This window comes from Oncorhynchus keta, chromosome 21, assembly GCF_023373465.1.
Source record: "Oncorhynchus keta strain PuntledgeMale-10-30-2019 chromosome 21, Oket_V2, whole genome shotgun sequence".
In the NCBI taxonomy this organism is placed as follows: Eukaryota; Metazoa; Chordata; class Actinopteri; order Salmoniformes; family Salmonidae; genus Oncorhynchus; species Oncorhynchus keta.
In genome coordinates this window covers 46,112,836-46,129,296 of record NC_068441.1, presented here as the reverse complement: position 1 = coordinate 46,129,296, position 16,461 = coordinate 46,112,836, and the positions used below count along the sequence as shown (strand labels likewise).

The 16,461-nt window shown below is 46.1% G+C and overlaps 1 protein-coding gene across 1 annotated transcript in view; it reads left to right on the top strand.

The window, feature by feature from the left end:
- The window catches only part of LOC118399720 (solute carrier family 12 member 5-like), a 355,313-nt gene that overhangs the window by 212,519 nt on the left and 126,333 nt on the right, over positions 1 to 16,461 (top strand). Inside the window, exons 2-3 of the mRNA XM_052474033.1 lie at positions 2,682 to 2,779; positions 4,881 to 5,021. Coding sequence (XP_052329993.1) covers positions 2,682 to 2,779; positions 4,881 to 5,021 — 239 coding nt within the window. The remainder of the gene's footprint in view (positions 1 to 2,681; positions 2,780 to 4,880; positions 5,022 to 16,461) is intronic.

Below are 16,461 nucleotides of genomic sequence, written 5' to 3'. Positions count from 1 at the left end.
CATAACCCCCTCTCTCCTTCTCTCATAACCCCATCTCTCCTTCTCTCATAACCCTCTCTCTCCTTCTCTCATAACCCCATCTCTCCTTCTCTCATAACACCGTCTCTCCTTCTCTCATAACCCCATCTCTCCTTCTCTCATAACCCCATCTCTCCTTCTCTCATAACCCTCTCTCTCCTTCTCTCATAACCCCATCTCTCCTTCTCTCATAACCCCATCTCTCCTTCTCTCATAACCCCCCTCTCTCTCTCTGTCATAACATCCTCTCTCCTCTCATAACACCCTCTCTCCTTCTCTCATAACACCGTCTCTCCTTCTCTCATAACCCCCTCTCTCCTTCTCTCATAACCCCATCTCTCCTTCTCTCATAACCCCATCTCTCCTTCTCTCATAACCCCATCTCTCTTTCTCTCATAACACCGTCTCTCCTTCTCTCATAACACCGTCTCTCCTTCTCTCATAACCCCATCTCTCCTTCTCTCATAACATCCTCTCTCCTCTCATAACACCCTTTCTCCTTCTCTCATAACCCCATCTCTCCTTCTCTCATAACACCGTCTCTCCTTCTCTCATAACACCCTCTCTCCTTCTCTCATAACACCGTCTCTCCTTCTCTCATAACACCGTCTCTCCTTCTCTCATAACATCCTCTCTCCTCTCATAACACCCTTTCTCCTTCTCTCATAACCCCATCTCTCCTTCTCTCATAACCCTCTCTCTCCTTCTCTCATAACCCCATCTCTCCTTCTCTCATAACCCCATCTCTCCTTCTCTCATAACCCCATCTCTCCTTCTCTCATAACCCCATCTCTCCTTCTCTCATAACCCCATCTCTTCTCTCATAACCCCATCTCTCCTTCTCTCATAACCCCATCTCTCCTTCTCTCATAACCCTCTCTCTCCTTCTCTCATAACCCCATCTCTCCTTCTCTCATAACCCCATCTCTCCTTCTCTCATAACCCCATCTCTCCTTCTCTCATAACCCCATCTCTCCTTCTCTCATAACACCCTCTCTCCTTCTCTCATAACACCCTCTCTCCTTCTCTCATAACCCCATCTCTCCTTCTCTCATAACCCCATCTCTCCTTCTCTCATAACCCCATCTCTCCTTCTCTCATAACACCCTCTCTCCTTCTCTCATAACCCCCTCTGCTTGTCTCATAACCCCATCTCTCCTTCTCTCATAACCCCCCTCTCTCTCTGTCATAACATCCTCTCTCCTCTCATAACACCCTTTCTCCTTCTCTCATAACCCCATCTCTCCTTCTCTCATAACCCCATCTCTCCTTCTCTCATAACCCTCTCTCTCCTTCTCTCATAACCCCATCTCTCCTTCTCTCATAACCCCCCTCTCTCTCTGTCATAACATCCTCTCTCCTCTCATAACACCCTTTCTCCTTCTCTCATAACCCCATATCTCCTTCTCTCATAACCCCATCTCTCCTTCTCTCATAACCCTCTCTCTCCTTCTCTCATAACCCCATCTCTCCTTCTCTCATAACCCCATCTCTCCTTCTCTCATAACCCCATCTCTTCTCTCATAACCCCATCTCTCCTCTCATAACCCCATCTCTCCTCTCATAACACCCTCTCTCCTTCTCTCATAACCCTCTCTCTCCTTCTCTCATAACCCCATCTCTCCTTCTCTCATAACCCCATCTCTCCTTCTCTCATAACCCTCCCTCTCCTTCTCTCATAACCCCATCTCTCCTTCTCTCATAACCCCATCTCTCCTTCTCTCATAACCCCATCTCTTCTCTCATAAGCCCATCTCTCCTCTCATAACCCTCTCTCTCCTTCTCTCATAATCCCATCTCTCCTTCTCTCATAACCCCATCTCTCCTTCTCTCATAACCCCATCTCTCCTTCTCTCATAACCCTCTCACTTCTTCTCTCAGAAATCCCTCTCTCCTTCTCTACCCCATAGAGAGAGAAGAGTACAGAGAGGGCATGCAGTTAGTAATGCCCTACCGTCAGCGCACATGGCTGCCTCGGCCTCACTAAAAGACATGACCCCAGGCGAGAGAGGGCGCTATCTGCCATCTTAGAGAAGGACTGGAGGGGGAGAGAAGGCAGATATAGACTCTGTCTGTGCCTTAGTATTGTAAACAGAGGGATTTTCAAGTGTTACTAATGCGGACCTGGCGACAGCACAATGTTTTCGCCCTGGTTTTGAAATGAATATAGTTTCAACTGACAGGCAAACGAGTGTGAAACTTTGTGGACTTTGTGTTTTTTTTTATTTTTTAAGTGAGCACTTAACTCGGGCTATCAACCTCGCTGGAAGCCTTGCAGACCCAAAGCATGGCAACACATTAGTTGGCGGTTCAGGGTCACTTGTTAAGGAAATTAAGCTCCGAGAGCCAACGGTTCTGTTTATTCATAAAGACACAGTGGAGAAAAATTAGCATTGTGCATCTTAGGTATTGAATAGAACAGACACCTGAATCCCCACCTCTTTAAGGAATACCTAGGATAGGATAAGTAATCCTTCTCACCCCCCTTTAAGATTTAGATGCACTATTGTAAAGTGACTGTTCCACTGGATGTCATAAGGTGAATGCACCAATTTGTAAGTCGCTCTGGATAAGAGCGTCTGCTAAATGACTTAAATGTAAATGTAACAGGGATGCATTGTATTTGAACCCATCTGACGAAGTCTTTGCGTTTCTTCTTCTAGGTGATGGGAACCCCAAGGAGAGTAGTCCTTTCATCAACAGCAGTGATGCTACGGAGAAGAGCCAGAAATACGATGGCAAACATATGGCTCTGTTTGAGGTATGTACACACACACACACACACACACACACACACACACACACACACACACACACACACACACACACACACACACACACACACACACACACACACACACACACACACACACACACACACACACACACACACACACACACACACACACACACACACACACACACACACACAGACAGACACACGCACACATATACATAAAAAACACACACACACACACACACACAGAGGCACAGACAGACACACGCACACATACACATAAAAAAACACACACAGACACAGACAAACACACGCACACATACACACGCACACATACACACACATTTATTTGTGCATGTGCAACACAAATCAAACCTATGATGAACAGAGGATGGTCCTGCCTGTGAGACTACAATTTGTAGGCAGTTACACACACACACACACACACACGGTTCAGAGAGTGATTGAATAAGGGCCCTGACATTGATTAATGAGGGTCATTACTGTTTGAAGGACAAGTGAAAACTTCAGGTGAATAGAAGCACATTTCCAAACTGCTTCAGAAATGCCAAGTCTATTATTTTTTTCCCTCTCAAAGGGACTCTCAGTTGTTACTGGTGATTTGTTACTGTGATATGTAGTTTGTATTCATAGTGTACATTTTATATCTTACACTTGAACAAGCCCCCCATTCACATCGACGGGGCTGTAGAGGAGCGTGTCCAGAGTTCCTAGTGCTAGGAAGGAGAGCCAAACACACCCATTCACATCGACGGGGCTGTAGAGGAGCGTGTCCAGAGTTCCTAGTGCTAGGAAGGAGGGCCAAACACACCCATTCACATCGACGGGGCTGTAGAGGAGCGTGTCCAGAGTTCCTAGTGCTAGGAAGGAGGGCCAAACACACCCATTCACATCGACGGGGCTGTTGTGGAGCGGATCGTAGAGTTAAGTTCCTTGGTGTCCACATCACCAACAACTATCATGGTCCAAATACACCAGGACAGTGGTGAAGAGGGCACGACAAAACCTATTCCCCCTCAGGAGACGGACAAAATGTGGCTTGGGTCCCCAGATCATCAAAACGTTGTACAGCTGCACCATCGAGAGCATCCTGACTGGTTGCATCACCGACCTGATATGGCAACTGACTGTAAGGCGATAGAGAGGGTGGTGCGTACGGCACAGTACATCACTGGGGCCAAGCTTCCTGCCCTCCAGGACCTCTATACTCAGCGGTGAAAGGCCCCAAAAATTGTCAAAGACTCCAGTCACCCAACTTATAGACTGTTCTCTCTGCTACCGCATGGCAAGTGGTGCCGGTACACCAAGTCTAGGTCCAAAAGGCTCCATAACAGCTTCTACCCCCAAGCCATAAGACTGCTGAATAATTAATAAACCCGGACTGTTTGCATTGACCCCCCCCACTCCCATTTGTTTTTACGCTGCTGCTATTCACTGTTTATCGTCTATGCATAGTCACTTTACCCCTACCTACATGTACAAATGACCTCAGGTACCTCGACTGACCTGTAACCCCACACATTGACTCGGTACCGGTACACCCTGTATATAGCCTCCTTAAGTGTTACTTTTGTAAATATTTTCTTAACTCTATTTTCTTAACTCCTGCATTGTTGGTTAAGGGATTGTAAAGTAAGTATTTCACGGTTGTATTTGGCGCAAGTGACAAATAACATTTGATTTGATTTGACATTATGTTGCACCACCTCAGATATGTAAAGGAATCCATTATGCATCAATATGCTCACTACATTGCCTGCTACAGTAGTGTTTTATTTAAGCAATAAGGGGCTGTGGTATATGGGTAATATGCCACGGCTAAGGGCTGTCCTTAAGCACGATGCAACGCAGAGTGCTTGGATACAGTCCTTAGCCGTGGTATATAGGCCATATACCACAAACCCCCGAGGTGCCTTATTGCTATTATAAACTGGTTACCAATGTAATTAGAGCAGTACAAATACATGTTTTGTCATACCCTTTGTATAAGGTCTGATATAGCATGGTTGTCAGCCAATCAGCATTTAGGGCTCGAACCACCCAGTGTATAATATGTAATTGACCATTTTCCATGTTATCCTGTGTGTGTCAATGCACTCTGCAGGAGGAGATGGAGACTAGTCCCATGGTATCAACCATGATCAGTAGCCTGGCCAACTACTCCAGTCTCCCCCAGGGCAGCAAGGAGCACGAGGAGGAGGCAGACAATGAGGAGGAAGACAAAAAGAAGAAGAAACCTGTCAAGGTAAGGTGCCGTTACAGCACTGGTCAGTCAAACCTGCAACACAGCACTGGTCAGCCAAACCTGCAACACAGCACTGGTCAGTCAAACCTGCAACACAGCACTGGTCAGTCAAACCTGCAACACAGCACTGGTGAGCCAAACCTGCAACACAGCACTGGTCAGTCAAACCTGCAACACAGCACTGGTCAGCCAAACCTGCAACACAGCACTGGTCAGCCAAACCTGCAACACAGCACTGGTCAGTCAAACCTGTAACACAGCACTGGTCAGTCAAACCTGCAACACAGCACTGGTCAGTCAAATCTGCAACACAGCACTGGTCTGTCAAATCTGCAACACAGCACTGGACAGTCAAACTTGTAACACAGCACTGGTCAGTCAAACCTGCAACACAGCACTGGTCACTCAAACCTGCAACACAGCACTGGTCAGTCAAACTTGTAACACAGCACTGGTCAGTCAAACCTGCAACACAGCACTGGTCAGTCAAACCTGTAAAATAGCAGGTACCACAGCACTGATCACTGATCAGCCAGGCACACAACACAAAACCCCAAGCACACATAAACACCCCAAGCACACATAAACACCCCCTAACACATAAACTCCCCAAGCACACATAAAACCCCCAAGCACACATAAAACCCCCAAGCACACATAAAACCCCCAAGCACACATAAACACCCCCAAGCACACATAAAACCCCCAAGCACACATAAAACCCCCAAGCACACATAAACATCCCCAAGCACACATAAAACCCCCAAGCACACATAAACATCCCCAAGCACACATAAACACCCCCAAGCACACATAAAAACCCCAAGCACACATAAACACCCCCAAGCACACATAAACACCCCAAGCACACATAAACACCCCAAGCACACATAAACACCCCTTAGCACACATAAACACCCCAAGCACACATAAACACCACTTAGCACACATAAACACTCCTTAGCACACCTAAAAACAAACAAACAAACAAGCGCACATAAACACCCCCAAGCACACATAAACTCCCCAAGCACACATAAAACCCCCAAGCACACATAAACACCCCCTAACACATAAACTCCCCAAGCACACATAAACTCCCCAAGCACACATAAACTCCCCAAGCACACATAAAACCCCTAAGCACACATAAAACCCCCAAGCACACATAAACACCCCTAACACATAAACTCCCCAAGCACACATAAACTCCCCAAGCACACATAAACCCCCAAGCACACATAAAACCCCTAAGCACACATAAACACCCCCAAGCACACATAAATACCCCCAAGCACACATAAAACCCCCAAGCACACATAAAAACCCCAAGCACACATAAACACCCCCAAGCACACATAAAATCCCCAAGCACACATAAACACCCCAAGCACACATAAACACCCCTTAGCACACATAAACACCCCAAGCACACATAAACACCCCTTAGCACACATAAACAACCCCAAGCACACATAAACAACCCCTAAGCACACATAAAACCCCCAAGCACACATAAACACCCCTAACACATAAACTCCCCAAGCACACGTAAACTCCCCAAGCACACATACAACCCCCAAGCACACATAAAACCCCTAAGCACACATAAAACCCCCAAGCACACATAAACACCCCCAAGCACACATAAACTCCCCAAGCACACATAAAACCCCCAAGCACACATAAAACCCCCAAGCACACATAAACATCCCCAAGCACACATAAACACCCCCAAGCACACATAAATACACCCAAGCACACATACAACCCCCAAGCACACATAAAACCCCTAAGCACACATAAACACCCCCAAGCACACATAAACACCCCCAAGCACACATAAACTCCCCAAGCACACATAAAACCCCCAAGCACACATAAAACCCCCAAGCACACATAAACATCCCCAGGCACACATAAACACCCCCAAGCACACATAAATACACCCAAGCACACATAAAACCCCCAAGCACACATAAAAACCCCAAGCACACATAAACACCCCAAGCACACATAAACACCCCTTAGCACACATAAACAACCCCAAGCACACATAAACACCCCTTAGCACACATAAACAACCCCAAGCACACATAAACAACCCCAAGCACACATAAACACCTCATAGCATACATAAACAACCCCAAGCACACATAAACACACCTTAGCACACATAAACACCCCTTAGCACACATAAACACCCATTAGCACACATAAACACCCCTAAGCACACATAAACAACCCCAAGCACACATTAACATCCCTGAGCACACATAAACACCCCTGAGCACACATAAACAACCCCAAGCACACATAAACACCCCTTAGCACACATAAACAACCCCAAGCACACATAAACACCCCTTAGCACACATAAACACCCCCTAACACACATAAACACCCCTAACACATAAACACCCCCAAGCACACATAAACACCCCTTAGCACACATAAACACCCCCAAGCACACATAAACATCCCCAAGCACACATAAATACCCCCAAGCACACCTAAACACCCCCTAACACACATAACACTCCCAAGCACACATAAACACCCCTTAGCACACATAAACACCCCCAAGCACACATAAAAAACCAAGCACACATAAAACCCACAAGCACACATAAAACCCCCAAGCACACATAAACACCCCAAGCACACATAAAACCCCCAATTACACATAAACACCCCTTAGCACACATAAACACCCCTTAGCACACATAAACACCCCTTAGCACACATAAACATCCCCAAGCACACATAAATACCCCCAAGCACACCTAAACACCCCCTAACACACATAACACTCCCAAGCACACATAAACACCCCTTAGCACACATAAACACCCCCAAGCACACATAAAAAACCAAGCACACATAAAACCCACAAGCACACATAAAACCCCCAAGCACACATAAACACCCCAAGCACACATAAAACCCCCAATTACACATAAACACCCCTTAGCACACATAAACACCCCTTAGCACACATAAACACCCCTTAGCACACATAAACACCCCTTAGCACACATAAAAATCCCAAGCACACATAAACACCCCAAGCACACATAAACACCCCTTAGCACACATAAACACCCCAAGCACACATAAACACCCCTTAGCACACATAAACAACCCCAAGCACACATAAACACCCCAAGCACACATAAACACCCCTTAGCACACATAAACAACCCCAAGCACACATAAACACCCCAAGCACACATAAACACCCCTTAGCACACATAAACAACCCCAAGCACACATATACACCCCATAGCATACATAAACAACCCCAAGCACACATAAACACACCTTAGCACACAAACACCCCTTAGCACACATAAACACCCATTAGCACACATAAACACCCCTAAGCACACATAAACAACCCCAAGCACACATAAACACCCCTGAGCACACATAAACAACCCCAAGCACACATAAACACCCCTTAGCACACATAAACAACCCCAAGCACACATAAACACCCCTTAGCACACATAAACACCCCTAACACATAAACACCCCCTAACACACATAAACACCCCCTAACACATAAACACCCCCTAACACATAAACACCCCCTAACACATAAACAACCCCAAGCACACATAAACACCCCCAAGCACACATAAACATCCCCAAGCACACATAAAAAACAGCACACATAAACACCCCAAGCACACATAAATATCCCCAAGCACACATAAACACCCCCTAACACATAAACAACCCCAAGCACACATAAACACCCCCAAGCACACATAAACATCCCCAAGCACACATAAAAAACAGCACACATAAACACCCCTTAGCACACATAAACACCCCCAAGCACACATAAAAAACCAAGCACACATAAAACCCACAAGCACACATAAAACCCCCAAGCACACATAAACACCCCAAGCACACATAAAACCCCCAATTACACATAAACACCCCTTAGCACACATAAACACCCCTTAGCACACATAAACACCCCTTAGCACACATAAACACTCCTTAGCACACATAAACAACCCCAAGCACACATAAACACCCCAAGCACACATAAACACCCCTTAGCACACATAAACACCCCCTAACACACATAAACACCCCCTAACACATAAACAACCCCAAGCACACATAAACACCCCAAGCACACATAAACACCCCAAGCACACATAAACAACCCCAAGCACACATAAACACCCCAAGCACACATAAACACCCCTTAGTACACATAAACACCCCCTAACACATAAACACCCCCAAGCACACATAAACACCCCAAGCACACATAAACACCCCAAGCACACATAAACACCCCTAACACATAAACACCCCCTAACACATAAACAACCCCAAGCACACATAAACACCCCAAGCACACATAAACACCCCTTAGTACACATAAACACCCCCTAACACATAAACACCCCCAAGCACACATAAACACCCCAAGCACACATAAACACCCCCAAGCACACATAAACACCCCCTAACACATAAACACCCCCTAACACACATACACACCCCCTAACACATAAACACCCCCTAACACATAAACACCCCTAACACATAAACACCCCCTAACACATAAACACCCCCTAACACATAAACAACCCCAAGCACACATAAACACCCCCTAACACATAAACACCCCTTAGTACACATAAACACCCCCTAACACATAAACACCCCCAAGCACACATAAACACCCCCAAGCACACATAAACACCCCCTAACACATAAACACCCCCTAACACATAAACAACCCCAAGCACACATAAACACCCCCAAGCACACATAAACACCCCCTAACACATAAACACCCCCTAACACATAAACACCCCCAAGCACACATAAACACCCCCAAGCACACATAAACACCCCCTAACACATAAACACCCCCTAACACATAAACACCCCCTAACACATAAACACCCCTTAGTACACATAAACACCCCCTAACACATAAACACCCCCAAGCACACATAAACACCCCCAAGCACACATAAACACCCCCTAACACATAAACACCCCCTAACACATAAACACCCCTTAGTACACATAAACACCCCCTAACACATAAACACCCTAACACATAAACAACCCCAAGCACACATAAACACCCCCAAGCACACATAAACACCCCCAAGCACACATAAACACCCCCTAACACATAAACACCACCTAACACATAAACACCCCAAGCACACATAAACACCCCTAAGCACACATAAACACCCTAACACATAAACACCCCTAACACATAAACCCCCTAACACATAAACACCCCCAAGCACACATAAACACCCCCAAGCACACATAAACACCCCCTAACACATAAACACCCCCTAAGCACACATAAACACCCCCTAACACATAAACACCCCTTAGTACACATAAACACCCCCTAACACATAAACACCCCTAACACATAAACACCCCTAACACATAAACAACCCTAAGCACACATAAACACCCCTAACACATAAACACCCCTAACACATAAACACCCTAACACATAAACACCCCTAACACATAAACACCCCTAACACATAAACACCCCTAACACATAAACACCCCTAACACATAAACACCCTAACACATAAACACCCCTAACACATAAACAACCCCAAGCACACATAAACACCCCCTAACACATAAACACCCCTAACACATAAACACCCCCTAACACATAAACACCCCTAACACATAAACACCCCCTAACACATAAACACCCCCTAACACATAAACACCCCCAAGCACACATAAACACCCCCTAACACATAAACACCCCCTAACACATAAACACCCCCTAACACATAAACACCCCCTAACACATAAACAACCCCAAGCACACATAAACACCCCCAAGCACACATAAACACCCCCTAACACATAAACACCCCTAACACATAAACACCCTAACACATAAACAACCCTAAGCACACATAAACACCCCTAACACATAAACACCCCTAACACATAAACACCCCTAACACATAAACAACCCTAAGCACACATAAACACCCCTAACACATAAACACCCCTAACACATAAACACCCCTAACACATAAACACCCCTAACACATAAACACCCTAACACATAAACACCCTAACACATAAACACCCCAAGCACACATAAACACCCCAAGCACACATAAACACCCTAACACATAAACACCCCTAACACATAAACACCCTAACACATAAACACCCCTAACACATAAACAACCCTAAGCACACATAAACACCCCCTAAGCACACATAAACACCCCTAACACATAAACACCCCTAACACATAAACACCCTAACACATAAACAACCCCAAGCACACATAAACACCCTAACACATAAACACCCCTAACACATAAACACCCCCTAACACATAAACACCCCCTAACACATAAACAACCCCAAGCACACATATACACCCCCAAGCACACATATACACCCCCAAGCACACATAAACACCCCCTAACACATAAACACACCCTAACACATAAACACCCCCTAACACATAAACACCCCCTAACACATAAACACCCCCTAACACATAAACACCCCCTAACACATAAACACCCTAACACATAAACACCCCTAAGCACATAAACACCCCTAACACATAAACACCCCCTAACACATAAACAACCCCTAACACATAAACACCCCCAAGCACATAAACACCCCTAACACATAAACACCCCTAACACATAAACACCCCTAACACATAAACAACCCTAAGCACATAAACACCCCTAACACATAAACACCCCTAACACATAAACACCCCTAACACATAAACACCCCTAAGCACATAAACACCCTAACACATAAACACCCCTAACACATAAACACCCCCTAACACATAAACAACCCCAAGCACACATAAACACCCCCTAACACATAAACACCCTAACACATAAACACCCCTAACACATAAACACCCCTAACACATAAACACCCCCTAACACATAAACACCCCCTAACACATAAACACCCCTAACACATAAACACCCTAACACATAAACACCCCTAACACATAAACACCCCCTAACACATAAACACCCTAACACATAAACACCCCCTAACACATAAACACCCCCTAACACATAAACACCCCCTAACACATAAACACCCCCTAACACATAAACACCCCCTAACACATAAACACCCCCTAACACATAAACACCCCCAAGCACACATAAACACCCCAAGCACACATAAACACCCCCTAACACATAAACACCCCCAAGCACACATAAACACCCCCTAACACATAAACACCCCTAATCACACATAAACACCCCCTAACACATAAACACCCCCTAACACATAAACACCCCCTAACACATAAACCCCCCAAGCACACATAAACCCCCCCTAACACATAAACACCCCAAGCACACATAAACACCCCTAACACATAAACACCCTAAGCACACATAAACACCCTAACACATAAACACCCCTAACACATAAACACCCTAACACATAAACACCCTAACACATAAACACCCCTAACACATAAACACCCTAACACATAAACACCCCTAACACATAAACACCCTAACACATAAACACCCTAACACATAAACACTTCTAACACATAAACACCCCTAACACATAAACACCCTAACACATAAACACCCCTAACACATAAACACCCTAACACATAAACACCCCTAACACATACCCCCTAACACATAAACACCCTAACACATACCCCTAACACATAAACACCCCTAACACATAAACACCCCTAACACATAAACACCCCTAAAACATACCCCTAACATAAACACCCTAACACATAAACACCCCTAACACATAAACACCCTAACACATAAACACCCTAACACATAAACACCCCTAACACATAAACACTTCTAACACATAAAAACCCTCTAACACATAAACACCCTAACACATAAATACCCTAACACATAAACACCCCCTAACACATAAACACCCCCTAACACATAAACACCCCCTAACACATAAACACCCCCTAACACATAAACAACCCCAAGCACACATAAACACCCCCTAACACATAAACACCCCCTAACACATAAACACCCCCTAACACATGTAAAAATCCATAAAGAAATGGTTAATTGACCACAAAATCAACATTTTGAAATGGCTGTCTGTCTCCAGGGTGTCTGTAGTGACACCTCAAGCACTGAGATGCAGTGCCTTAGACCACTGTGCCACTCAGGACTTGGTTTGAATTGAAGAGGGCAGTCCATATGTACAGACTAAGGATATCAAGAATGTGGAAAGATTCTGTATGGAGGGATGGTCTATAATCCCTTCCAATGTGTTCTCTAATCTCATAAAACATTTGAGAAAAAGGCTCAGTGCCATTATCGTTGCAATGTGGGGTATTGAAAAGTATTGAAAACAGGGGTGCCAATCATTTTGACCCCTATCTTTTTGAGATTGTGTTTTATTACTTGTTAAACTAAATATATTTCTCTGAGCATCTGCATTAGTATAATTGAGCGTACCTACATAGCTCAGTATTTGTGTTATTTCATACAGTCCTTTTTTGCTCATCTTTATCAATAATAATACTTTTGGACATTACTGTATGATGGTTGTTTTATGGCAATGGACAGTGAAAGACTTAAGTCAGAGACTGGAGTGTCAACATATGGCTCTGTCAGATATGTAACACAGTCTGTGTTGGTCGATAGCGAATTCTGTTTACTCCCTACTGGTCTCCGCTGAGGTTTCCTGTGAGAATGTTGTGCTATGTTGTCAGAGAAGTGTCCAAGCATTGCCAGTCAACCATGTGGGAATGCCTGATCTGTCTCCCAGATGACAGCCCTCAGTGAAGTTTGACCCTGGGCTGTCTTAGTGTCTGGCCAATGAGGAGAGCCGCCTAACAGGCCTGCCTAGTTAAGAGCCTGACTCAAGACCTTTTCACCCTGGGGTTTTCCTCATCTATTTCTGCTTTTGTTTCTTTCCACATATCATTCTTGGTTCTTTTTCCAGTCTCCCTGTTTACCTTCCTCCTTCTTTCAGTCCTTTTTCCCTGGACGTCACCTGTCCCTCTGTAAGGTCCCCTTCTCCCTGGAAGTCACCTGTCCCTCTGTAAGGTCCCCTTCTCCCTGGAAGTCACCTGTCCCTCTGTAAGGTCCCCTTCTCCCTGGAAGTCACCTGTCTCTCTGTAAGGTCCCCTTCTCCCTGGAAGTCACCTGTCTCTCTGTAAGGTCCCCTTCTCCCTGGAAGTCACCTGTCCCTCTGTAAGGTCCCCTTCTCCCTGGAAGTCACCTGTCCCTCTGTAAGGTCCCCTTCTCCCTGGAAGTCACCTGTCTCTCTGTAAGGTCCCCTTCTCCCTGGAAGTCACCTGTCTCTCTGTAAGGTCCCCTTCTCCCTGGAATTCACCTGTCCCTCTGTAAGGTCCCCTTCTCCCTGGAAGTCACCTGTCCCTCTGTAAGGTCCCCTTCTCCCTGGAAGTCACCTGTCTCTCTGTAATGTCCCCTTCTCCCTGGACGTCTCCTGTCCCTCTGTAAGGTCCCCTTCTCCCTGGAAGTCACCTGTCCCTCTGTAAGGTCCCCTTCTCCCTGGAATTCACCTGTCCCTCTGTAAGGTCCCCTTCTCCCCGGAAGTCACCTGTCCCTCTGTAAGGTCCCCTTCTCCCTGGAAGTCACCTGTCCCTCTGTAAGGTCCCCTTCTCCCTGGACGTCACCGGTCTCTCTGTAAGGTCCCCTTCTCCCTGGAAGTCACCTGTCCCTCTGTAAGGTCCCCTTCTCCCTGGAAGTCACCTGTCCCTCTGTAAGGTCCCCTTCTCCCTGGATGTCACCTGTCCCTCTGTAAGGTCCCCTTCTCCCTGGAAGTCACCTGTCCCTCTGTAAGGTCCCCTTCTCCCTGGAATTCACCTGTCCCTCTGTAAGGTCCCCTTCTCCCTGGATGTCACCTGTCTCTATGTAAGGTCCTTGCTACTTTTCCCTCTATGTATTGGATTCAGTACTCCTCGATGTCGCCAGGCGGAAGGGGCTAATCATTCTCGTGTCGCCTTCCCCAGCCCTTTGATACTTAATTAACCTGCTCGCTACGCCAAGCAGCTGCTTCTCCAATCAGCAGCCCATTCCAAAGGCAATCTCCCCATCACCACGAGAGGCTTTTCATTAACGCAGCCGATGGCATTTCATCATTCCGACAGCGATCCCTTTCTCTCTCCTCTCCTCTTTCCTCTCTCTCTCTCTCTGCTTCATCAGCAACTGCTGGAGTATGGCAGCCAGGGTGTTTCTTACGGCGCAGTGTGAAAAGAGAGATTAGAGGGTTTTCATACCATGCAACATCAGGGAACAGTCTGCAGGTTGTCGGGGTTAAGAAGGAAACTGTTCTGCCTATCTGTGGGGGCTGAGTCTTTTCCTGTCTGAGTTTCTATTGGGAAGAATTAAAACGGTGTGTTGAAAAGTGTTCCATCCCAGTCTCTAATGTGTTTTTCTCTCCCATGTCATGTGTTGTACGATGCCTCTTCTCTCTCTCATTAGAAGCCCCAGTCTGACATTAGTATTCACGGTGGTTAGCCTTGCGAAGTTTGTATCTTGAGTAATGTTGCTTTGTATTATACTACATTTGCGTCTGCAACTGTAGTATAAGGAATAAATAGGACTAAATAGGATGGTGTTGCTGCAGGCCTGCAGCACTGAATGTTCTGCCTAGATAATTGGCTAAATCACACACATGCATATATAGACATAGGCAGGCACCTTTACCACCCATGAACAAACACCTCCTCCTTCCCCATTTCTCTCACCTCCCTTCTTTCTCTCTATTTCTCTCTCACACACTCATATACACATACACATCTTAACTACACACGAACAAACATTTCCTCTCCTCGCCCCACTCCCTCCTCCTCTCTCTCCTCCTTCCCCTACCTCTCCCTCTCTTCTTCCTCTCTCTCCTCCTTCCCCTAACTCTCTCTCTCTCTCTTCCTCCTCCTCTCTCCTACCTCTCTCTCTTCCTCCTCTCTCTCCTCCTTCCCCTACCTCTCCCTCTCTTCTTCCTCTCTCTCCTCCTTCCCCTAACTCTCTCTCTTCCTCCTCCTCTCTCCTACCTCTCTCTCTTCCTCCTCTCTCTCCTCCTTCCCCTACCTCTCCCCCTCTCTCTCTTCCTTCTCTCTCCCTCTCTCTCTTCCTTCTCTCTCCTACCTCTCTCTCTCTTCCTCCTCTCTCCTACCTCTCTCTCTTCCTCCTCTCTCCTACCTCTCTCTCTCTCTTCCTCCTCTCTCCTACCTCTCTGTCTCTTTCTTCTCCCTCTCTTCCTCCTCTCTCCTACCTCTCTCTCTCTTCCTCCTCTCTCCTACCTCTCTGTCTCTTTCTTCTCCCTCTCTTCCTCCTCTCTCCTACCTCTCTGTCTTTCTCTCTCCTCCTTCCCCTACCTCTCCCCCTCTCTCTCTTCCTTCTCTCTC